At 34.3% G+C, this 27,063-nt stretch overlaps 1 protein-coding gene across 3 annotated transcripts in view; it reads right to left on the bottom strand.

Moving 5' to 3' along the window:
- Positions 1-18,928, bottom strand: part of DNTT (DNA nucleotidylexotransferase) — a 164,719-nt gene extending 145,791 nt beyond the window's left edge. For 2 of the 3 annotated variants that reach the window (XM_032191798.1, XM_032191797.1), the window contains exons 1-3: positions 18,732-18,928; positions 15,166-15,340; positions 8,891-9,019 (exon numbers count right to left, since the gene is read on the bottom strand). In XM_032191798.1, coding sequence (XP_032047689.1) covers positions 8,891-9,019; positions 15,166-15,340; positions 18,732-18,928 — 501 coding nt within the window. The remainder of the gene's footprint in view (positions 1-8,890; positions 9,020-15,165; positions 15,341-18,731) is intronic. The other variant, XM_032191799.1, reaches the window with a different exon arrangement.
- Positions 18,929-27,063: the final 8,135 nt, after the last annotated feature.

Here is a 27,063-nt window from a genome sequence, read left to right as displayed (position 1 = left end):
CGTTCTAGTTATTATATGTATAATACTTCCAGGTGAGCTAGAGTAAGTTCCTCCCTCACTAACCGAGGTGATGGCAGACCCAGTGAAATGGTTCCATCGTTACCTCCACAAAACTGAGAACAACATCTGTCATCCCGCACTGAAGGAATACAGCCTGATTTATACAACAAAAACACACTTGAGCTACAATCATTTAGATCGTTAAACATGAAGAACTTTTACAGAGTGAATGTAGATTACTTCCATATTACATTTAATTCAGTTTAGTCAGTTCTAGAAAAATAAATCATCTGATACATTGTTCAGATTATAAACTTTATGGTCTCATTGAATCAAAATGAAAGACTTAATCAAAATCTTGAAGTAAATATCTCTACTAACCATAGGATTTTCAAAGCTTTTATCTCAAATAAAAACCTGAGATCTTAATTGGATTGGTATCTCTTTAAAAGAAATACATACCTTAGATGAACAAAAATTCTCCTTTTTTGGAGAATTCTCCAGTTTCTCCTTTTTTTTCTGTGCTACCGTATTAAAGCATTTTGCATCTTCACATCTGTAGAAAATGTTATCAGAATACTGAAGCAGACATTTACTCAAGGTTTACTTTCCCTTTTAGGGTTGTTTGTTTTCACTGTTGTCTGGTTCTTTCTTTACTCACAGTTAACATGTAGTCAACTAGCAGTACCTTCTGCATCTAATTTATCAGCTCCTCTGTGTGATATCTGTTAATATTGCTATAAGCCATTAATGCAACAGTTGATCTGTACTGGAGCCTATCTGTTGAAATAGCTTTATTTTCTTTCCTCCTCTAGGATAGGAAATCCCAGACAAACCAGTTTATCTTCAAGGAATAGCTCATACATAAGTTCTATTTTGTTGGATTGGTTCTCAAAGACTTCCCTGAAGCAAATAGAGTCCTGGTTTCTGAGTGAACACTTGCTTATTAAGACCCTTAAAGAAATAATCAAGTCTTTGAGAGTTAGGGATTATTAAGTAATTAATCTCTGAGGATCTCTGTCCATCTCACCAAAGGAATCCACCCCTTAACTGAATACTTATTTATCAGCTATTTATCAGCTTAGTAAGTGCTGTGCCATTTTCATAACAAATCATAAAGACCTCTTTGAGAGAGAGAGCTGTTCAGCAAGATGCTTGATCTGGAAGTTTCTGCCACTATCTACGTTCAACTAGCCCTCTGGAATAAGGAATTGAAGGGGTCAGATGTTTCCTCCTCTTTCTTTTTTTTTTTTTTTTTTTTGTTTTTGTTTTTGTTTTGTTTTTTGTTTTTGGGAGGGGAGGAGGGATATGAGGGGGTGGGATGGGCAGTTGTTCTTCCAAGTTCTTTTTGTTCTTTATCAGCTTCAAAGATCCTTTCCTACCATTTAGGAAAATTAAGATACTACTTTTTGCTTTAAGTGATGTTTACATTTCCAGTCACAAAATTGTGATTACCTTTCCCTTCTTTTCCTCTCTTTGCAACAAATGTACATGAATGCTCAAAAAAGAAGTGTTTGGTAATAAATGTCTAAGTGCAGCTTAACCCTAACAGAATTAATCAGGAGACAGAACCAAAAAGTTATAGGTGTTCTAAAATAATCTATACAAACACATAGAAAACAATTCTTGTAAGTACCTGCTCAGCAGGAAGTAGTAATGACAGACTAGCAAAGTCATCTTGATTAGAAAGCTCAAAAAGTCTAGGAAAGTTTCTTCTCAATCCCAATAGGAGGCTGCTCCTGTGGGCATTTAAATAGACTTATTCTACACTGAAGAATAAACCATCAGGATAAACATGTCTGTATATATCAGTACCACTGCTGATTTAGAGAGGTACTAGCCCCCTTCTACTGGTGGGTGGGCAATTTTCAGAAAAGATATGTCACCACCATTACTGGAAAATGCAATCACATGTAGCATTTTACTCAGAGACTGTTGACAGTCAATGAGAAAATATAATCAAGGCATTTTTGTCATTCTAGTTTGCATTATTCAGTGTTTTCCTGCCTTTGCAGAGTTCATTAAGCCATTTTAAATAAACAGTTAAATAGTATTGAATATGTATTTTTCCCCATACAAAACACTGCCTGCAAATACACCAATTAATTACAAATCTGCCTTTTTACATGAAACTGCTTTTAACATTCTTTTTGATAAAATCTTTCTGCTTTAAGAAAAAGAAAGCAACTGATTTCCAAGTGGAGTTGCAGTCTATTCAGTCTTATAGTCTATACTGGATAATATTCCAGAGGAGAAAAGCACGTGACACTCGTATTAGCTGAGAAAAAGCTTGCAGTCTATAAATCACTGGTAAAATCTATTTACAGTGATATAAAAACAAAAGTTACTGACCTCTACATTATTCTAAACCTTGGTACTTTATACATTAAGCACCTTGCCAACTTCTTTATCAGTTAGATGAATACACAGACTGCCTGTTTCAAAGATACTGGTGCAACAGGAAACTAAATTTCTAAGATTTCCAACGTGTGGGATTTTAATTCTCTCCTGAGTATTCTGCAGAGGCTACTTTAATTAAATGTGAAAGATAGCTGGGCTACACTTCAGCTCTTTATTTTGTTTTTTAAACCTTTTTACTGAAAATTTTCCATCTCTGCCTGAAACTGTGGAATGTGCACTGGTGAGACAAGGGCTGTGGAAATATTTGAGGATAGAATAGGCTTCAAGATCCAAGCTGGTCAGATGTAAAACCACACAGAGATTTTGATGAATTATGTTAAAAATAATGAATGGGCTGACAGAAATTGTGAGACTTATTCAACGTTTGGTATTTAAGACTTAATATAAATAAAATACCAAGAACAAACAAAAAAATTACAAGTAATCATCTTGCACAGGTAAAAATGTACTCTAAAATATTAGATTACAAATGCTAAAAATCACACTCAGATCCGTTCCCCTACTACTTGCAAAAGTCTTTAATAACCTGTCTAAAATTTTGCAAGAACAGAAATTTCCAATATTAAAGTGGAATATATAATAAGATAGGTATTTTGAGAAAATATTTTAAATCTAATTTATTTTGCAAGGAAAGCATTACGGCTTCTTGCACAGGACACTTGTCTTATTTCCATGCCTCTATCCACTCTTCTTCTGCCATATGACCTTGGAAAGCTGCTTCAAATCTCCCTGCCATTGTTTCCCTTGCTATCTTTCATTTGCTGTCTGCTAGGGCTGTGAACTCTCCAGGGCATGAATTGTCTTTTACAATGTGCAGCATCTCTTATAAAAAAAAAAAAAAGTCTCTGTCTTACTTGAGCCTGTAAATGCTACTGCTACACAAATTAAAAAATAACAATACCACACTTCTGTAGAGGTGAACTTAACCCACCAAAGAGCAAAAGTTTAAAGTGTGCTTAAAAATGAATAAATAAATAAATAAGGAGAAATCCCATATGATTCAAGGACTATTATATTGAGAACAATTTGATATAAATTGCTTTTCGTCTCAATCACTGTTTTACACTCCAGGTTTATTTAGTACATTGTAAATCTGAGGGATGGCTTCTAGTTATCATAACATTGCTGTTGCTAGTATTTGGTGTCTATTAAAAACTGACTAAAGTGATTTTAAAAAGATTTTGAATAAAGAATCCATTCAAATAATGTTGTTCTCACTTTCACCAGTATAAATCTTAATTTCAAGAGTCAATGGAAAGAGACACAGAGTGTGCATACATACCTTTTATATACACAGAGACAAAATACTTCCAAGTTTTTATTTCAAGGAGGATTAAGGAATTTGAGTCAACCTGTAGAATTGACTAAAGGGATTTCCAGCTAAATAAAGTAATCTATTTTTGCTCAGTCTGATTTTTTTTTTTTCCTGACTTTTTGGTATTTGAACTGAACAGAAGAAAAAAAAAAAAAAAAAAACAAAAAAAAAAAAACAATACTCACCCAGTGCCCATGATTTTATCATGTCACGTTATATCAATTGGAGAAACAAAGTCACTGAGAGATGGAGAATAACAGTAATAGCATAATGTGTATCTTAATGGGCATGATCTTAGAGTCATTGTACACACATGTGCTAGAAATAAATGTTAATTCCAGCTGCTCGTCATATTAACCAACAGCAACAGGTTCAGTTCTTACAACAGAGTAGCACTCTTGAGAAGTTTGCTTTTTTTTTCACATGATATGAAAGAAAAGAGGACATTTGTGAGAAAAAAATTTGCTGATAGAGCACAACAATGCAGAGAGGTTGTCAATCATGTAACACTGCCCTTGAGCAGAAAAAATTGTACAGTGTAATGAGAAAAAAAATGTTAAAGTATATTACCCTTTTTAATATGGTCAAACAAAGCAGCATAGGATTGATGAAAACATGCAAATTTGGGTTGCCAAGAAGTGCAGGTATTCTATCTGTATTTTAGGAAGAAGCCTCCCACTTACCTTAAAAAATGAGAAGAGTTTCTCCTTAGATCAAGCCACTAGTTCATTTTGGATAGCTATACTCTTTACATACATTTAAAAAAAAATTGCAAATTTAATGTATTGTCCGGAGATTTTTTAAACTATGTCAGTAAGACAGTACCTGTTACTTAGAGTATGTATTCAGTTCATGGCTTTCTCCCTACAGAGCTCCCAAGTTCATCATAAAATTAAAGCTGAGGTTCTCCTGAGGTCTGATTTAAAACAGAATAAAAATAAGGGCTTGAGCCACTGACAGAACTCATTTCTTTAGCTACAAAAAGAGAAAATAAAAGAGGGATTTTTTTTTCTCTAACAGAGTGGAAAGGAAACCAGGCATCTTTCCCATGTTAAGCATTCATATTCTCATTACCGTGAGTAACAGCCAAAGTAGAGTAACACTCAGTAGCATTAGCAATAAGCCTCAGAATCACAGAAACATTTGCCTCTGACTTAATTTGTTTCTTCTGTAAGAATTAAATTGTATTTTCCTCACAGAAGAATGTATTTCTGAATTTTATTGCAGTCTGGTATTAATATTCAAATCTAACAGTCCCTCTCGGGTAAAACAGAATGACTCCATTTATTTTACCACATGAAAACACAATGGAGCCCCCAAGTGTATATTTTTAGTGGGAGAGGGGGAGGATGGCCATCTATTTATATCTATATGGAGGATGGCTATCTATTTATATCTAGATATCTATTTAAATGTGAGGAAAAGAATAATATTGTAATAGCATTAAAAAAAAAATAGCATTAATGTTTAAGACAAACATAAAATAAACATGTTAATGTACAGGCTCTGGTAAAATGATTTACCCCTTTGTTTTGCATTTTCACTCATCTGAACAGCTACATTTCAACTGTTAGAGTCCAGGCTACACATTCAGGTGCACTCCTGAATCATCCAAATCACTAATGCCATGGCAGTAGTTCTCAACCTGTGAATCACGAGGCCACAGTATGTGATGCACAGTGATCCAAAGACTACATGAGGACCCCACAAGTCTGAACTGCTTACATTTCTCCTTCGTAAGCTGCCACATAATGCCACTGTTTCATCCTTGGCATGTAATTTGACATACTCAATCTATTAATACAAACAACAGGACCTCCTGAGCTACTCGAGCCTCAGAAAAATAAATGGGGGGGGGGATTTGCCCCACAGTGAACATATTCATGAAAACTTCACATCTGCACCATTTATGCCAACCCTGCTTTATTTTCTTCTATGATGTAAAATTGATTTGTTGTAACTTTCTGTATATTATTTCCTGGATCTTGGACAATAATGAAAACATGGAACAGCTGAACACAGAGGCTGTGTTTAGCATGCACTAAACCACCACATTGTCCTCATGATATCTCATCAAATATCTCTGCCATTTGATTTTCATAAATGGCTTTTTTTCATAATATATATATAGAACAGAATCCAAGATTCAAACTGATCACTAATTACAGTTATTATCTCAAAAAATCAAGTCTCCAGCAGTGTCTCTCACAAGAAGCTAGCACATTCACAGCCTCATTGTCTCCACATCACTACTACATTAGCAACTGTTCTCTTGCTCTTATGAAGAGAGAAAAAGATGTCAAAAGTTAACTACTATGCTATTTTAAACACAGATACTACACATTCAGAAGAGGATTTTGATACAGGGTACCAGGGCAAAGCCCAGTAAGAGGAAGAACCAATAAGTTCATCCAAGAATGCATAAGCACATAATAGCTCTGTGCCCCTCTAATAGGCAAGATCAAAACCCCAGTATTTTCAAGCTAAGCAAAGAAAACAGAAAATCTGTAAGAAAAAGGAACAACTCTGTCTCACACAATAAAGTTTTTATAACAAAATACTATCATCAAAACATAATTCAGGATGGATTGGACCCCATTTTCAGGATGTACAGCATCGAGCCAGGGAAAATCTGTCATTTAATGGTTGGCTGCCCACAGCATGCACAAGTGAATTATACCAATGCTTCAGTGCATTTGCTAAGTGCTTTCACTGAAAAATCTGTTGGAACACTTTTATTCAAGAACATGAATTACAGGTTTAATACAAGACCCACAGAACAGCAAAAAATGAAAGTCTGACTCCCATGACATTATGCAGACAAACTGGCAGGTCTCTACGGAATGGGCTGACTCTTGCAGTCCATAAACACCAAAGCCTTCAACTGTCACTGCAAGCTTTGGTTGTGAGGAAAAAGACCAACAGCCCTAAGGAGTTACATTATGACTTTCAAGATGCAGATGCTAGACAGCTAGACAGACTCATATGCATTATCAGTTTGTCCAGTGCCACCTCCAGAAATAAAATACAGCATAAAATAAGAGCAGTTTCTCCCGAAGTAGGAGGATGAAAAACTGACACCTTTGTCACTACAAAACCTAATTTCTACCCAGACCCAGAAATGTTTGATGTATAGGAGAACAGAAGGGAGTCTCAAACTGCACTGCTTCTAATGTGTTTAGCTCAATTCATTTATCAAATACAAGTTGTAGTCTGACATTAAGGCTGCTGCAATGATAAACCTGGAAGTAATTGAGAATCTGCCTCTCTGTTGAATCATAGGTATAACAGGAAGCGCTCAATAAATATTTTGCTGTTATCATGGTTTTCCACTGAAGTTTGAACTGAATCTTGGACTATATTCAGTAATTCAACAGTTTAAAGACAAACTATATATTCAAAAAAGTTATAGTACTCATTGTCTGAAAATGGAAAAATACTGTTAGAATTTGCAAGAGATTAGATATTTTAAAATAATAAAATTAATTTTAAAACATATCTTTAAAAAAAGGCAATACATTTTTCTGGATCTTTTTGTGGCCAATATCTTAAAGAACTAAAAATCATTACAACTTCATGCCTTGTAGGAGTAGGCATTGTATATTGCCATTATCCATCACAATTACTTTAATTGTTTGTCTTCTGAATGGACTGACAAATAATGTCTTAATATAGAAAATTCAACAAGGAGCTATACACTTTCAGAACTACCACCGCATTCCACTGTTGTAAGCAAGTGTAGAACTAAGGCACTTAACTCTTACCTCTCCATGAATGCCACATTTTATGGTATCTTTGGACCATACTACATCTTTCCTTATGGCAGCGTGAATTTAGATTTTGTAAAAAATGAAAAAGAATTGCCACTTCCAGGAGGCTAAATGATAAGAGCAATACACAGCCTTGCTTTTCTAGCAGGATGAGACACAGTAGCCATTTCAAAAGCAGCAGTTTTTGTAATGCTGGAGGCATTCGGGCTGGAAGGGACCTCAGGAGATCTCTAGTCCAACCTCATGGGTCAAAACTGAATTCTGGTCAGGTTACTAAAAAGGTAATTTTTTTAAGTAAAGAAACGGTTTAATCTACTTGAGTACCATAAATGCTATTATATATTGGTATAATTGGTGATTTCAAAGAATTGCTACAAGGCAAAATTCAGGTTAATTTGGTGTATTCCCAGACCAAGACATGTGGTCTAGCTTAGCTTTAGTTCTGAATTCCCATATTTACATGGTAAAGGATTTTTATTGCCAAATTACTGTTTTCTGTTGTTTTTCTTTTTATATGAATCTTACAAACATTTACCAGTAAGGTTTGCATGTATTTATAGGCACACATACACAAAGTAAAAGCATAAAAATTATAAACAATAACAAAATAAATCATAAAACTTTAGGCAGATGAGGAGGTGTTTCGTGTTATAGTCAAAATATCAGCCAGATTTGTTCAGACTAAATTACATTAGAGTTTCTATGTTAAATGTTTCCTATTGAACAGTCTAGAGCCAGCCAAGAGGAGCCATTAGGCAAAATAAGTTAAGAGGAACCTGAGACATCCCAGGATCTTCATGCCTACTGAACTGTGTAATGGTAAAAGCATTAAATAGGATATATGACAGTTTTTAAGGTACCTGTTTAAATGAATAATGTAAGGATTTTTTCATGTTAAAGTAATTGCACTGTTCACTCAATCTGTTTTTGCAATTAAGCAACTGTAGAAATCTGAAGCTTATAACCACACTCAGAAGAACTGAACACCTGGGCAAACGAGAAGGGAGCAGAGCAATTGTGAAGTATCTTGGACTGACCTAAACTAAAATTTGTTAATCACTATTTCCATCTTGTTAAATAATAAAGGCCAAAATAAATTTTCAGAATGTTATTCTAACATTTGTTTTAAAAATTCACGTGTTTACAAGCTATTAGTGTTTTTAAAGATCCACAGTGTTAAGCTTTTAGTATTGCTGAAATGATGTAATTAAGTTCTCACTCAATTTTAATTTAAAAGTTGCAGATTTATAACTTCTTTAATTACTGTAATTGTGCTGTTTAACTCATGAATTTGCTGAAGGTGCCACAGATAGTATGGACACAAGTACTCTATTAATTATTTTACTTATCCTAGTTTTTAATTCATGGATGGAATATGTCTTACCGTGAATTTCTTGTTGCAGTTATTTAAAGTTGTTTTCCTTTGACATGAATACTGAGATACTTTGCTTGCAGTGAACAATGGCACTTCTGATTCAGGTGTATTCAAAGTAGGATACCGATCTGCTTGTTCCTAATAAGAATAAACAAAGGAGGGTCACAGGGTAGCACATCTGCCAAATAGCTTAAAATAACAAAAATATATTCCTTGAGCCCGAAATGCGTATCTTTTAATATGGTTAGAGAATAATAATGCTCTTACCACCTTCCTAGGAAAAAAATATTTAATTTCACATTAGCTTCATTGACGTTAAAAGTTTATCTTAATTTCTTCATATCTTTCATTTTGAATTCTTGCAGAAAGTTTTCAATGGCACTGTCAAACATCTCTCTACATGTGAATACTATTGTTATTGAAGTATAATTTTAAAACTACAAAAAGTAATAAGGTTGAAAGAACAGAACTTTTCTTTCCATAAATCACTAGATGATTCAATACAAAATCAGGGATGTTACAGAAGGAAAAAAAAAAAAAAAAACAAAAAAAAGATGCACAAATAACTGACTTTTTTTTTGTCTGTATCTAGGTTCAGTGGTTGACATTTATATGACTTTAAAAACCACACTCTCTTCTTGTAGCCAAAACAAAACTTTTTGGTTTGGATTGTATTTATTCAACTAAATGTTCTATTTTTTTCATTATAAAAAAAAATGAAATATTTACAAGCAGCCATAGAAGAATCATCTCCATGCTTTCATCCAACAGCCAGTGCTTGCCTTATGATGACTAAATATATATGTATGAGTATCCTGATCAGTGAGCAATTGGAAAAGACAACCTGGCAGCATCTTTTCTGCTGCTTTATATTTCCAGTCCTTTAATTCCTTTGCTTTCAGTGGAAGTGACCAAATCTGAAATATTTTGGAAACACTCAAAGTGTTCTCAGCATTTCTGTGAATTTTTTGCTATTTGTCATTTTGTCTAAAAAACATTGGCAGATCTGTCAAAAACTTAATGCATTCCACCATCCAAAAACCACAGGGAAATCTTTCAACAAGAAAAAAAAAAATACATATCACACAGATACACTGAAAAAATGTTTACCCCAACAATGGAGTGATAACCCTTTCCTCCCCTTTATCAAAAAGAAACGCAGGCATAAAGATAACATCTGTGCTAGGCAAACCTAGAAATATGTGTATGTGCCCCCTACACACACAACATATAATTTCACGCTAAATTGCCTTTGTATCTGATTCAAAGCAGTTAAATAATAGTATTCACACACACAAGACATTTGCTTGCATAGCTGAAGGAACAGTGAATTATATGGCAGTCTTCATAGTATATGCTGAAAGGAAGGAAGTTATTTTATATGTAAGACCTCTCTTGAGAATAACCAAAATGGTTTTCAGTCAGGATCAACAGCACTACTCATCCACTCTTGCACACTTTCATGAATTATACTTAGCAATTGATTTTAAATCATATAAACTATGATTGATTACGGTTAATATGCTGCTTGAAATGATAGTGCCAGCTGAAAAAACTGGGAACGAAAAGCATGTTACTGAATAGAATATATAATAAGCCGCTATCTTCATTAGCACACAGACGTGTTATCTAAGAACAAGAGCCCTTATGTAACATTACCTGGCATTGTAGACTGAAAAATAAATGCAGAAACTATGTATTTAAGAGGTTTATAGACTAGCACATAAACATTCTGTTCCTGCCTTAGCAAAGTTATTTGAGTGTTTTTCTTAATCAGCAGTGGTTATACTTTTAATTAGCAGGAGTTGATTATATATTAAAAAAAAAATAAAAAGAAAAAAAAAAGAAAAAAGAAACGGGTTGGAAATCAACAGCAAAGATGTCTAGCAAACTGCAATTACTATAATGTGATTTTTTGGGAATATTATGGTGCCTGCATAAGAACTATGGAGATAACCTCCTTTCAGCAAAACAAGATTTACAAGATTTACATTGCTTTTCAGTGGGAAGAACGGATGGGAGAACACTATTTGTACAGATTATGGAACAATCCTAAAATGTAGTTGAATGGAAATTACAGTGTATTACAAAGAATCCTGGAAACTCACATTACCTCAAAATAACGTGTAGTACTGGGAAGGAACAACTACCAATATGGTAAAAAAAAAAAAAAATAAAAAAAAAATAAAAAAAAAAGTAAGCATTCAAAATTCTTTTTTGCAAATATATCCATTACATTGAAGAGAAATTATGGTTAACTATACGGGGCCAGCCACTGAAAAATATCCAAACACGGACAACTTACTTGCTAGAGCTAGTGCATTTGCACCTCACATCCAGCCTACAGTAACAGTGGGTGTCACTGACATTCATTCACAGCGACATTTCCCATATGGTAGAAGCAGAAGAACGAGTCGGTACCACTAGCATTAGTTTTCACAGGCTCAGGTACAAAATTAAACTTGTAGGGGATTCCTGTGTTCTTTGTCAAATCTTTTTTTTTTTTTTTTTTAATACACAAAATATAATGGCATAAAGAAATAACAAAGAACGGGTGAAAATGTAGCAGCAGTGAATGAGGTGTGCAGATACTACAAACTGTGTCAGGCCACATAATTCAACAGCCAGCAGCTTTGATCCAGACAGCATTGATCAAATAATAGTCTGCTGATATCCAGCATTTTATGAAGAGAAGGCAGCTAGTTTATAAGTTTCATTTTATTTTCTGAGAAACTCTGACTTGTCAGTATGAAAGATTTCTTCCATTAGTTAGAGCCTCTCTTTCACAAGACAACAGAGTGAGACACTCAGGAAAATGTTAAATGTGAGTTGCCTGTCACATGATATGGTAGGGAATCAAAAAATGTGATACTTCCTTTTCCCAATGTGGAAGGAGATCCTTTGTTTAAGGAAATAAATCTGTTTGCCTTTCAAAAGACAGAGAGGGAAGGTAAAGGGAAGAGAATAGAATAACTAACTTATAGGTCCTGTCTGAGGAAAAGGCAGAAGAGAGACAGTCACAGTTCGTGAGGCTACTGAGGATGCCAACCCACTGGTTCTTTTCTTTTCTTTTTTCCCTCTGAAATATTCCCCTCTACCTCTGCCTTTTCTATAACCCAGGAAACAGAACTACTTTCTAGCCTGGGGATGTCTTCACATACTTTTTGTTGTTCCTGTGATGCTACTGTCCAGAAAACCCATCTGCTTGTGGAAAGGAAGGTATCTCTTCACTTAAAGATATCAGTGGGACAAAATCATTCCTCAAGCTGAGAACTATTTAGATTTCCATTTAAAACAGGTATTCTGCTTCAACACTTCTGTAGCCTATGGAATAAAATGATGGCTTATGATTATAAAAGCCAACTGTTACCAAGAATTCAGACCAGCCTAGATGTGGTCACCCAGCCTTTATACTCTATAAATCATTTTAGCATCAGAGCATCTCTCCAATCATTCACAATCATAGAAAGATGTCCTTTAATGACTATTATAATTAATGTTAGCTAATGGTCTGTAACTCTGGCTTTATTCCTCATTTTGCATGGAGGACATTTCTTTTCTGCAATGCATTAAAACAAATGTCCTACAGGAAGAACACCTTCCAAATAAGCTACTACAAGACCCAAAAGATGCACTTATGTTGCTATTGATATTAATGGGAATTTTACCATGAACTCACATCCAATGAGATTTCACCCAAAACATTCAACCATTCAATCAATTTCTTTTTCCTCAAAATGAGCCAAATGTTTGTTAGTTCATTTTCATTTCACATTGTACAAGACTGACATAATGGAGCAAATTTTTTTTAGGTGAAATTACAATTAAATTACATACATGTATGTACAAGTTTAGTCTAGTACTTAAAAAGAATATTAACCTGATCTTCAATCCTTATTTGTTGTCAGGAAAAAAAAATAAAAAATAAAAAAAAAATCAGTGACACTGAAATATTAAAATTATTTTTTAAATTATCTAAAGTTCTAGAATTCTTTTCTCTTCCTTGTTTGATTGCTCTACAAAAATGTTTATAATTTGAGAGCCACTATATAATTAAGACTGGTCTCAACTATAAGCTTTAAAGTGAATGCTACAGCTGTCACTGGCTTGCTAATTGCACTCTACATTTATAAGCATGAAATCTTTGTTTCTATAAAAATAGAAACAGCCAGTCTCCAAGTATAATCATGATCTCCTGACAGTGCTGCTACTTTTTTTCAGAAGTTTCTGCTCTAATAGTATTCCAAAAGGAATTTTATATATATAAAATAATACATAATTCTTTTATAACAATATATATTATACTATATAAATTATATTATATAAATTATATTATACATAAATTATTTTATATATTATATAATTATATATAAATTATTATATTATATGTTAAGGTCTTCTCATTAATTGATAATTATTATTATTATTATCATAATTATTATTATAACAACAACAATAATAAGTTTTAGCACAGTTGGAGACATTCTGGAGAAAGATGAAGGCATTTCTTGCATTGAAAAGGGAAAATATATTTCCCATAATACCGGAATGCATAGGTTTTCAAAGACTGCTAAAATTAAGAATGCGCATAAAAAGTATTTTGGATTAATTTTTAATCCTAATGTAAATCTCTCAGCAAAGTTCACAAGATGTTGTTCATATTTAGAGATGTTTTTGCATTCCCGATATTTATATTTTCATAAATATAGCTTTTTTTCTGTGAGATTACACATTGCAGTATTTACAAGGTTAGTTTTTTTTCCTGCTTTGCATTAATTTCTTTAGTATATTCTTCCTTCAGCAGATTCACTGGAAATATTACAAATGTACCGCAAAAGTACTTCCTTGGAAGGACTGCAAATATAAACATATTCTGTTACAGAATTATGCCGCATCTGAGGGCGACAGCTCCATCTGGTGTATTTATTTTTTTTATTATTATTATTATTTTGGAAGTGTTATTAAACAGTAATTCCTATAAATAAAGTCCTGTGGAACAGCTTCTGGCAATGAAATATGCCTTAAAAATGAATCAGAATCTACATGCTTTATTGGTAAAGGGTGATATTTATAAATCATTCTTCTTACTTTAAAAATCAGAAGAAGAAAACAGTGAGATATTGTATTGAATATTGTATTAATATTCAGGCATCCTATGCCTAGCAAGAGATTGCATACTGCACCTTTTGTGGTACCAGTATTCACAGTTATCATTTTGAAGCAGAGTCATTGTTCACACAGAACCTAATCCAGGCCCTCTGAAATCAGCAGGAAACCTTCACTTCAGAGAAGCATTAGACTAGACTTCTAACTCTCCTGATGCATTAATTAATTTCTTCACCAGTCCATGTCCAATCCATTGGCAGCACAAGGCTCACATGATTGCAAGACAAGGGAAGGTGTTAACCCTGGCACAGCGCAGTATCTATTTCATGGCCCAGTGGCATGTGCTATTGTCGCGCTGTGCACAGCACTTGTGGACATCACTGGGCACTGTTGTTATTTACAGTCTGTGCTGGGGGTACTGCATATCAGTGTTTCACACTATGCCCCAATTTGAGAAATAAGAACATAATTTTGACAGATATAGTTCTCAGGAAAGTGTCGTCATCCATTGCTTCAAGGTCAAACACTGTTCACTGAATAATCAGCCTGCAATTCATAATAGCGTCCAACTTGCTGCTCCCATTGAGAGATAATGAAATATAATGATACCTTTATTCCATATCACAGTTTTACTCTATGGTGCCAACTTTGTAAATGTATGTCCACAAACTGCAGCAGCCTTGATTTCAGAGTTGTTTCAAGGGCTAGCAGTTACCTGATCACTTCTGAACAGCAAAAGTTCTAACGTTTTTGTATTATTTTGAAGATGGAAAGTATTCTAGCAGAAGCCCATGAAAATGCATTCAACTCAGTGGGACATTTACCATGATGTTGAAGTATTGGTGGAAACACCAAAGTACCACAACAAAAGTATGAAGTTTATTGACGGATGTTTCCACTTTAATAGCATATGGTTATTATTTCAGTTTGTAACGTGAGAGCACAGTAACAGCATTACCAGACACTAATATTTGGCTGTTCGAAAAGGTATAGAATATCTTCATCTTAATTTATTAAAACCGTGAATTACTTATATAACTGTAGAACAAAATGTATTTAAATAATGAAATTGTACTACAATATGATTATGTATGTATATAGGTTAAAAAATAATAGTAATTTAATCACAGTCATTCATTTTAAATGACACTGCATTCACACTGAACGATCTGTCTTACCGTGAGGCGATATTTCATTTCTGAATCAACTGGTCTTCCCGCTTCCATGCAGGCTGTGAGCCATGAAATATCCAGTAATTCAAACCTGGAGCTGTCACCCACAGCCTGTCCTCTCAGCCAGTCCAGCACTTCTAGGTAAGAGTTGTTCTCAGCCACAATGTGAGTGACAGAATCACTATCAAGAAATACAGAAAAAGAAGTTTTCTTTTCTTTCTAAACCCAACTGTACACAGCTATGGAACTGCTATTTTTGTATTTACCTCCCACACACTACCTGAAAATTGCTGTATATATTATATGTTAGGATGTGGGAAGAGGATGCTTTTTCATATCACAATATGTCTATACCAGTCACTGAATCTGCTTTGAGGAAAAACTTTAGCCTGACAACTCCTGTAAGTGCAGCATTTTATTTCTTTTGGCATCATTTGACTGCTGTAAGTCTATCTTATTACACATCTTTTTGCAAATGAAAATATTTGGCTTGCACAAGCCATATTATAATGAAAAGGCTGCTTTACAATACCTGACAACCTGCCTCCCAAGATTCCCAGTCAATGAAGAAAAGCTTTCCAGTATTCAAAATTCTATTAACAATCATTTTTTAAAGATTTGCAGCTAGTAATATTTTTTGGAAATTTAATTTTTCACTACTTACATTAAGCTACTGCCAAAGGTTCATAAGCTAAATCTGACAAATTATGCACTGCATCTAAAGAGCGCTTTTTTGCTACTAAGATGCCAGTCTCTTACAAGACTGATATCCTAGTTTAGCTAGTATAAAAAATTTCAGTGAGTTTTGGCTCAATAAATTATTTAGCGGTTATGTGTACATTGCTTATAAATATGGTAGCAAGAAGTTTACATACTAAATGTAGTTTGTTTTATTAGAATAACTTTTGAAAGAATTCCATGATAGTTCACAATGAAAAAGACACAGTTCAGCACCTTCTGCTAAGAAAGAATGGACAGGGGCAAAGTTTACATTTCAAGAAAAAATTGCACAGTTGGAGTGATCTGTAAATTTCTACCTGGCCCACTGATGTTCCTCAGTAAGTTTAAAAGACTACTAACTTGGTAGGAAGATTTAAGAGTGCACTTCCAAGTGTTTCCCTCCACAAACACCCCAGAAGGGTGAAGTCACCCAAAAAAAACCTAACAGATAAAGGAGGAAGCTTCATTTTCATTAAACTTGTAGGACTTCAGTATCTCTGAAATCTATGTGAAAATTAACTGAAATCAGTCAACAAAGAAGCTGAAATTTTCACCATGAATTCTCCTGAGAGCAACATCCTCCATTTACAAGCCTCTGTATCCTCCTGCTAGCCCATGCTAGTGACAACTTTGTGCATGTACAGTAAATTTCAAAGGGACTTTGAGCCTGGTCCTGATTAACTTCACAGATTGCATTGCTGACCTTCCATAAAACCTGGTGAAGTTAAGCCATCAAGCCATTCCAAGACAAGGCACCACTGAAGAGATGGCTGGTTTGTATGGACTTTAAAATAACCTGTGCAAACTGTTAAAGACAGATTGGCTGTACAACCTTTCAAAGCAAAATACTTCCTAGGAAACCAACAAAATCTCTTGGCCCTGTGACCCCAATTCACACTAATAATCACTAACTTTATTAAATCTCCCAGCCACAAAGACAAATGCTGAGGAGTCTTACCATAGAAAACTTATCATCTAATTCTCCAGTGCATTAATTGTACTATATTTTGGACAGATACATAATGCATAGAATACGCTATGCTTTAAAAATACAAATGATGACGCAGCATAGTGCAATTCTTTTCTCTTCATACTGTGCAACTTGAGGAACAGAGTTCATTGAAAAAAAAATGCCTAATGTATTTTAATTTTAAAGATAGCAAATCTAGGCTAGGTGACATTATGAAATATTATTGTTTTTATTACTACTTAATCCTACTAAGTTCTACTTTAATTAAACTGTCACATCCTCACTTGAGTAAAACAAAATCAGTTAGAGACATAGAACTTCTGCTTCCTGTGGTTTATTTCACTTTATATAAAATATTCATATGTAATGTATTTGTGCCAAGCTGCAGATCTGGGAATTTTGCCATCACTACACTAGCAGCAGCTGTTTAGTTGCTGTGCACCAGTTTCCTCTGGTACCTGTACAGCTGTGCCGTCTTCTTGGCACAGAATATAACAAATTAACATTTTCTCTGGCATTTAAAAAAAAAAAAAAGAAAAGAAAAAAATCAAGAGTTATACAGTTGTTTTTCACCCAGTAGCAGCTAAGCTGAAATTAAATAGCACCTCAGTTGTATACAACTTGCAGAAAGTCTGAAACATTGGCAATAAATACCTGTGTCAACAGCAGTCCAGATAAAACCCTTTAATCAGTCCTCAATGGATTGTTAATGTAGGACTTAGAAGAGCCCTTTTTTTTTTTTTTTTTTTCCTGAAAATTCTATTAGTTTTGTATCAGACACTAATTGCCTACTTCTGTTCAATACCTGCTTAAATCTTGCTTTACAAATTATTTCTTCCTTGTTTCTTCCCTGGTCTTTCAAAGTTGATGAGACTGAAAAATCTGTGGAAATAATCTTTTAAAGGAAAGATCTAGTTGCATGCTATATGCAAAAAGATCCAGAGAAATGATCAATACTTGGTTTTCTTCCAACTTCTCAAAAAACCTACATAATGATGTAGGTTTCAGAAAACTGCATAATAACTAATGCTCATGAAAAGCAATATTTGGAGGAAGGCTTCTTTCAAAATGAATAGGTTTATCAAAAGACCACCATATTATAAGTCTGCCACTGGATTATATCTTCACCCTGAAATGCAACATCTGTGATATTTCATTCCTAGGCCTTTCCTCCAGAGCTCTGCCAGACTGTACCAAAGTGTTAGCCAGTAATTCTTAACCTCACAGCAGTGTATTACTCAGAAAAAGATTAGATATTAGAATACCAGGGATGATGTGGAGAAATGCCCTCTCAACACACCACACTTTCCATGCTGATATATTTACGTGTAATTCTTTTTCACTTCAGGTAGTGGCCACTAAATTAAAAAAAAAAAAAAAAAAAAAAAACAAAAAAAAAAAAAATTGATATCAAGACAGAAATAAACAATGACCCATTTAGACGAGCTAGAGACATGACTCATTTCTTCCTGCAAAATTATACAAATGCACAGAAACAAATCCCATGAAAGACATTCACAAGCTCAGAGCTTAGGTTTCTTGTTTTCCATGCGAGCAGCAGCACACTGAGAAGTGCAAAGATATAAAATTGACAGACCTGTGATAAATTGGAACCATTGATTTTAGAGGTAAAAAGTAAGAGTTTTTGCTAGTCTTTGCATTCTGCCTGCTCTCTGCCCAGAAGGTAACAGAAATGAACTGTGCTTTAGCAATACAGAGTGAAATCCTGAAGCATCATTATACTGGGAAGAGCAAAGTATATCCACAAAATACAAAGGTAAAAAATTCAACTGCAGTCACTTGTATAACTGCATTTATTAAATTAGCATGTTTTAAGCACCATTCCTGCATGTTATTTCTACATATATAAACATTTTCCTACCTTAGTTCACTTTCTACTCTGAAACCTTTGCTTCTTGCCAGCTCCATTAAAAAGGTTCTTCTGGTCATCCCCATCTTTCTCTGCATAATAAAAATTACAAAGTTATTGAACTTTATTTCATAACTGCAGGAAAATTTGGGGGAATGCATCCCTTTCTGCCTCTTCCTCTGGGAAGCTGGAGTTCTGATCCTATCCATGATGCAAGGTAGAAATGTTTTCACTTGAAAGAAAGGGAGCTAACACACTTTCTGCAAGCAGCTGTACTTAATGTCACCACCCATTGAAGTCATTTTCCTCTGTTTCCCCTCTGAAATCAAGAACAGATGCTACATGAGCAGAAAACATTACTTCTTTTCTACCACCTAGGACTTTTGCGCAGAACTACTCCAAAGAGATGCAAATATGATATAATTGCTTAAAACAGCCATCATCCGTAAAGACTTTATCCAAACAATATTGATTACAGGAAAATCAGCTTCAACTAGTTTAATTGCACAGTTTCATTAGTTTCTGCTTACTTTTTTTTCCCCCAAACCTCAATTTTCCAAATTGTAGGGCACACTGAGTTTCAGTAGATTGATAAACAAATAAATAAATAAATAAATAAATAAATTATTTCTATGATCTTAATAACAGTATACAAATGTTATAAAACCATCTGTACACTTGTTATGTCTGTGTGATTAATTATTTGATTAGAAAGGGAATAGATTTTTAGCTTTTGACACTGAATTTACAATTAAATAAATCTGTTGCTGTTTTGAGAATAAGGTAATGAAAGACAGAGAAATTGTTAGAGACATCTTCAATTATAACTCTGGCATATGTTGTCATCATTGCTTTCTACTACCTGCCCTTGAATACATTCCTGTCTGTGGCATATACATTAGAGAATAATTCTGCTTTTAAGCATCCAGTGACCTCCAAACTACAGAGAAGATTATGGAAGCTATATCCCATCCTGTCCTAGAGCATGGCATACTAGTCATCAGAGGACTTCGCTAGAATTTATTGCAGATATATTTCATCATGTTGGGCCCATTTAGATACGGCCCTGAAATTCCATCAGTGCAAAGTGAATGCAAACAACCAAGTTTACTGTATGTGCATCTCTTTCAGCACAAAAACTATTTCAGTGGTAAATAGCCCCATTTCTATGTCAAGTTGGATTTTTATTTTTGTTGTAGCAGAGAATTTGGATTTTGCCAGTCCTTCAGAATGTGTCAGAAATGTTATAACTTGCAATTCTCATTGCTCATGTTCAGGAGAGGAAGCAAGGTGGAAAATCCTGCCTAAGTCAGATCTATCAATTTTATTTTCAGTCATTTTATCATGGATGGATATAAATTCTGAGTTATGGAAAAATGACTCAAAACCTGTTTCCTGCAATTATGGCCATGAGTTTAAGCTTAAATTATAAAAAGTATTACTGACATTTTCCCAGCCCTATATCTCATGCTGCTTCGACTGTATTATCACAGATATAAAGAAACAGTTTTCATCCGAATAGAAATTAACCATTAAAAATTAATATAGAGCTCTCAGCTCTGGGGTCTTCCTGAGGCCATGAAAAAGAATATATACATAGTTCTGTACATAGACTAGACACCATTCATTTCTTCCATTGCCTAAGGATAATCCAGAAGCCAAAATATCTATTCCTCTTTCTGATTCATAACATTAAAATTGTCAAAATAGATCACTTCAAGGTTATTTTTAAATTGTGTGAGATATTTTCATAGGAACTGGAAAATGGACAGGCAGACCTTAAGAGGCTTAAGCAAAAGAATAGCAAAAAAGAAAAAAAAATGAGGTGTGATGGGTCTGGCATTAAGGCTGAGCAATCTGTTGTGGTTGCTCCATTTCTGTTTTCTATAATACTAATTATATCCATATCTATTGAGCACTGGATGTATCTCTTTTTACAGCCTTCATAGGCTTCGTAAAATGCTTTACTTTATCTCAAGCCCTACAAGGAATAAGGTATTTGAGAACAGATTCTTTACATATGTAAAACAAAGGCTTTTTTATGTTATAATTAATTTGGTGTTCTCAAATATGCAAATATAATTTCCCTCAGTGTAATATGAAGATGCTCAGTGCCAGTAAAACCCTTCAGCCATGAAAAACATAAGTTATTATTCCTTTGTGTTGCTCTAATAACACTTGAGCCAGATTTTTGAGGGTATTTAGGAGCCAAAAAGATGCAGAGGCCTAGTGGGATTTTCAAAATCATCAAGGTCAGTTAGGCATCCAACTCCTTTGGAAATCAATTTCTGACTTTCAACCCAATGCAAAAAGATTTTCTTTGTCAGATAAATACAGCATAATGTCATGGAAATGTCTCTGCAATGATGCAATTTTATTAAAAATACATTCTAAAATTAATAAGATTTCCAAATACCAGCTGAGCAAATAATCTGCTCTCCTACAACATCACACTATAATATTTTTGACAGTAACACAGGAAGTAGAATATGTTTTACGAAAAAAAAAGGCAAATACAGTGTGTCTGTCATATATGATGAAGGAAAGCAACCCATTACCTGAATCATGGCACCACCTCACCTTCACTATGCATGACCAGCAGCTTAAAACCATGGAAACTCTTTCCAATTCAGTGCAGTTCTTCCAGTGTACACACTCCTGGAGGAGTCAGGGTGGTTCACTTCCCTGGAGGAAATCTTTGTTCTCATGTTGTTGTTGTGGATTAATGTTGTTTTAATCCATCAAAGGCATGGATTAGGAATGGGATGTTTGTAAGTGATCACCACTTGTGATGCCTGTGCCAATGACAGTCAGCCAAGCAGTCCATAGGCAGTGCCTGGCAGAGACATGGGCCTGACCATGCAAGGGGCTGATCCAGCTCCAAAAGGGTTCCTCAGGGTGAAAAACAGTGGGAACATGTGGTTTCTGGAAAGCACAGTTCAACTCCTCTGAATGTCAGTACTCACACATGCTTTCACTGCACCTTCTGGATTATTGTCAGATAGTCTTAGTGCCCTGCTTTTATATGAATGGCGTTGTAAATATTTTATTAAACATTACTTGCCCATAGCTTTCCTGTGAAGAGTCAAAGGTGGTGACAGGTGATTTTAATCAGGCGCTACAGTATACTAACCTTTGAGAAAGCATATCTTACGCACTACCAATAAAAACTAGACAAGCGATTGCATACATTTTTGGGTTTTGATTTAACCTTGGCTTAAAAGTGTTTCACACTCTATTGTTTCACAAAAAATATTTTTCTTAGCTTTTTTATTTTAAAATATTTGATAATTCAATGTTCATTTCTCAATGAACAATTCTATGGAAAATTTAAAATTCTGTTATTTTTCTTTTTCCTTTCTAGATATTACTGTCTGCTTTTGCTTGAGCTCTGGCCTTTTCAGCGGCTAAGCAGGCTACTCACTGTTGATACCTGTTCTTCCAGTCTCTCAGTGCTTACAAATAACATGGCTATTGCTTCTCCTGATTTTTTTTTAGGGAGGGTGTTGGGGGAAGGAAGATTAGCTTCTAGAAATAAGTACAGACTTTGTTTTAATTCAGTCTTCTTCTTCACTTGTTACCAGGGTACTATATGGACTCACAAACACTTCAAGTTTCTACCCTTAATCCCACATTATGTGGAAAGTTTATATTATTGTTTAGTAGGTAATCAACAAGTTTTAACAATATCTTAAAATTCCATCAAACAAAAAGGGTCGGTATCTGGGAATCTATTTCTTTAGTTCCCCCTTTTTTCTTCCACTTTCATTTACTAATATATAAATTCTTTCACAAGGTGCATGGTAAACAAACCTGGTAGCCTACAACATAAAGAAAGAGAACATCATGCTGTCACATTTGATTCCAGCATTTTGAATAAATGTACAATTATTAAAGATAAGGAAACATTGAAAAATATATTCTGGGAATGTTCAGATACCTTTAAAAATCAATTCTCTTTTATTCCCTTTGATGTTTATGTTCTTTGAATTACTCACTACGATATTTTCTGGGAGGAACTTTGAAATATATGCTCTTGAGCTATTCACATTGGAAATGATAAGCTCCTTAAAACACCCAGGTGACAAAGAATTTGTATAAACTGATGAATTGATAGTATACTTTGAATGTACTTACTTGGCTGTATCATTGCATTTGTCACGTAAGATACAGAAGACATGAAATCTTGTAGTTGCTGTTATCAGATGTACATTTTTGATGTACATGATCAGAATAGCTTCTTATCTTTTTTTTTTTTTTTTCCCAAAATGGAGGTGAAAACCTGAATAAGAAAAATGAATTTAGTGACATACCTCAGAAACTGACCATGTAGAAATCATACAATGAGCTGACAGCTTCTTTAACTGACTGTATGTTATAGAAAGGGTTTGTACTTCTAAGCCCTTCCTGAGAAAACAAGGAAAGAGTGATGTCACATTGTTGAACAATAGAACAGGGCAATAGGGTTCCCCCTTACAGCATGGGGAAAAGTAATTGGTGACAAATCCTGGCAGGAGTTACTTCCTTCCCATGCCAGTATGTCTATATTCCATGGAAACTATTATTTCCACTCTGCCTTCAGTTTCTCTGTTCAATAACAACGCTTGCAATTGCATTCTATGGTTACGCTGCTAATGGCAGCTGCTGCTCCTTCTTGTGATTGTTATTGGGCTATCCTTTGATTTTTGTGCTGGTGCATCAGTGATTTTTGTGCTTTTGTGCATCAGTGATTTTCTTTATGCTGTAGTCTCACGAGAGCCTTGCGAACCTGTCAGCACCAAACAGATATATCTTCATAATCCTGTCAATGTACATGGTCAGGCAGATCTTTGAGCAATTACACACCTCTTCCAAACACAGTTTACAAAGGTAAAGGCCTTTGGATAATAAGTACTGTTTTCCAGACTCTCTCAGTAATACTCTAAATATTCTTCCTAATAATATTAATTCTTAATAATAATATTAATTAATAATTCTTCTTAATTCTTCTCTTAATTCTAATTTTTCTCTTAATATTAATATTAATACTCTTATTAATACTATTAATACTCTTGCCAGTATTAAGGACATTTCTGTTAATTAACAAATATCCAATAACCTTTCATATTTGAGGTGTCACACAAGTTGTGTTGCATGGCTTATGCCTAGGCAGCTGAAAAGATTATATTTCTATCTGAGAGATGACCAAATAATGCTCCTGTGGACATTTCAGAAACTTCTTATATAAAAAGTTAATAGTAGAAATGAATGCTCTGTAAAAATTCTTATCCTGTAAGCTTAGTTCCTCCCTCACACCACTAGTACAATACTGCTAAGATAGTAGGTAATTTGGCCAGGTATCATAATATAATGATATATAGTATAATGATAATAATCATTAATTTATTGCTACAATAGTTACCAGTTCATACAATAGATGCATCTTGCAGTAATTGCAAATAATGCAGTTGTAGGCCTACTTACACCTCAAAAAATGCAAACATCTGTACGGGTGACATGTCTTTGTCTTTTACATTTACAGATTGTAAAGCATGATGCATCTAATAAAGAGAAATGCACTTAATCCGAAATAATGAAATACCGGAAAAGGCTGTTTCTACATTTCCTATAAAACTTGCAATTATATACCAATTTTCAGTAGTACAGGAAAGCTTATTTGGCATGCAGCTCCCACATCATTAAACTGAGGAGATAATCAGATCAGCTAATGTAAAAGAGAGGAGTAAATAACAGTAAGTACTATAGATAATGTTGTTGCAGAGAGAAGAAAAACTTACATGATATATCTCTGATATATATCTGATAACATTAGATGATATATCTCCTTGTTCCCTTCACAAGTTTATGCACATCACACTAAAATAAGAAAGTTTATCTCCCCTACTAGCTTACTGAGCAAAAGCAACAGGTAATGGTTAACATCATGGTGGGTTCTGACAGTGGTCTTTCTGTATACTCCATCAAAAAAGCTGTAGAAAAAAATGTTATCACTAGCACCAGCAAAGCAAAAAAGACTCCTGATGAGCATTTCACATATTGTTTTACCTCCAGAAACAAAATAAAACAGGTGTTTATCTGAATGATGTGTTATGACTTTTGCAAGTGAATGGAAAAATCAATGATTTATTTTTGTTCTAGAAATATCAGATGAAAGGAGCCAGAAAGCACAGTGGAACAGGGCAGTATTCTCACCTTTCAGACATATTGCAGTCCTGAGTTCCACTAATGCAGAACTAATTGCAGCAGAAGTAACGTAGCTGGGTAATTAATACATTGCAGGAAAGAGTTTGCTTCATCCAGCTGGTTTTTAAAATCCAAAAATATTCTAGACTCAGTTTCCACAAAAGCATTCTGTCATTTTCTTACTAACTTCACCTACAATTTGGCAGACGCTTAGAGTATCACAAAATACTTAAACATTCTTTATTTTACACTGTGGATCTGAAAGCTCTACCTTTCACTGAAAAAACACTGAAAGGTGTTTTTTCTCAACTGCATAAAAATTCATTTCTCAAAGCAACCAGAAATTCTTTTCCCATACAAATCAAGATTGGCTCCATCATTCCAGTCTATAGAAAATGTAATACTACTAAGTTTCAGATAGCCCCTGTAAGCCCTGGCCCAGTTTGGGCTTGCATACTTATTTAACTCTGAGCATGTTGATCAATCTTTATTAGAAAACTACAGTCTCCCTAGGTGTTTTTAAGATCATAAACTTTAAAGTCATCTCTCTGACTTCTTAAATCACAGATACAAATATTGTGCTATTATTTTATGATGCATATCTGCTTATTAGGAAACGTCAGCATGAATTTTGTCACATTTTTATTATCCAAAGAAACAGTATAATTCCGTCTAATTGAAGTAATTTATTGATACTACTTTGTATTATGAGTTTACTCCTCTTTCCTGTGCTTATTGCTGCAGAGATTTAGTTTTAAGAAACAAAAGCTAATTTTCTGCTGCATGAAAAGAAGCCAGACCCAACGTTGAATCACACAGCTATGAATAAAGCTGTTAGTTCAATACTTCAATAACAAATCAGAAGACCACACTGAACTGCAGAATTTTCTATCAGCAAGCTTCAACTTTTCTTACACTACGAAAGAAGCATAATAATTCTTGATTCCTATGCTAAACTAATTATTATTACATATCATAAAGCATGAAAGCAGGAAGGATATAAAGCTAATAAATCTATTTGCAAAAGCTGTTCTGCTACAATTTACTCAAGAGTTTACTAAAAACACATGCTGTTTATAATTTAAAGGCATTTTGATTTAGTCATTTTGCGCTTTGTGATGTTATTAAGGAAACAATTCAATATCTTTTTTTTTTTCCTGCTGGCATTCCATTATGTGGATTACAATGCACTGAAACTCAAAGTGTCAGGAACACAAGAATGATACACAGACAGATTTAGCTCCTGCTTTGTTTAACTGTGTTGAATTATGTGGAGTTAAAGTTGTAAAACCAAGCCAAGTTAGAGGAGAGAAAGTATGTGCTAATGGTTATGGAAAGCAGGTAACTGGTTACAAACCCCAAAGATATCATTTTCCCAAGAACAATTATTTTGGCAATATCACTCCATAGGTATTTTCTAACCCAGCTGGATTGCCAGGAGTTTTAGGCTGCTCTTCTACAAGCTTGATTCAAGCACCACAGAATTGATACTGAACTGTCAATGGACTTTCATTGTCTAAAAGCAAATGAGTCAAATGGGAGGATTTAGAGAAAAACTCCTGTAGATTTTGGTAGTTAGTCCAGACTACTGATTTTACATGAGGCATTGAGGAAAACAGTGCTTCTTCATGCTTATAGCCTTAACCACTGGTCTGTGCCACGCAGACTCAAGTAAGAGCTGGATGATGGTGATTGATGAAATCAGCTTAGAAAAGAAGAAAATGTAAAGACTGACTATGCAGTAGCCTTTACTGTGCTGATTGCATATAGCATCCTGAAAAGAAACTGAATGTAAATATTTCTTGATGAAAGATGATAGAGAAAACATAAAGTCAGACCCAAATCAGACCATAAATATATGTGTTTCTGAGAGGGAATAAGAAGTTTCACATTTGAGGGAAGAAATATTACAGGAAATAAGAGCACACTTCACTGTGCTACAGTGAGTGAAAATAAATAAATAAATAAATAAAAATGACTATGTCCAGGAAAAAAAGGTTTCTGAGTAGGAAGTAGGTGGCATTTAATAGTGGTAAGGAAGTAGGTATTTTGAAAAGACTTATGCTACAGGCCATTAATAAATATCCTAAATGTCTATTCTCTAGTAGACATTGCTGAACAAAGTTGAAAGGAACCAGAAATATCTTTAGAACTTGTGTTT

This window comes from Aythya fuligula, chromosome 7, assembly GCF_009819795.1.
Source record: "Aythya fuligula isolate bAytFul2 chromosome 7, bAytFul2.pri, whole genome shotgun sequence".
Classification (NCBI taxonomy): domain Eukaryota; kingdom Metazoa; phylum Chordata; class Aves; order Anseriformes; family Anatidae; genus Aythya; species Aythya fuligula.
The sequence above is the reverse complement of the archived record's forward strand: the minus strand, read 5'-3'. Positions and strand labels throughout refer to the sequence as shown.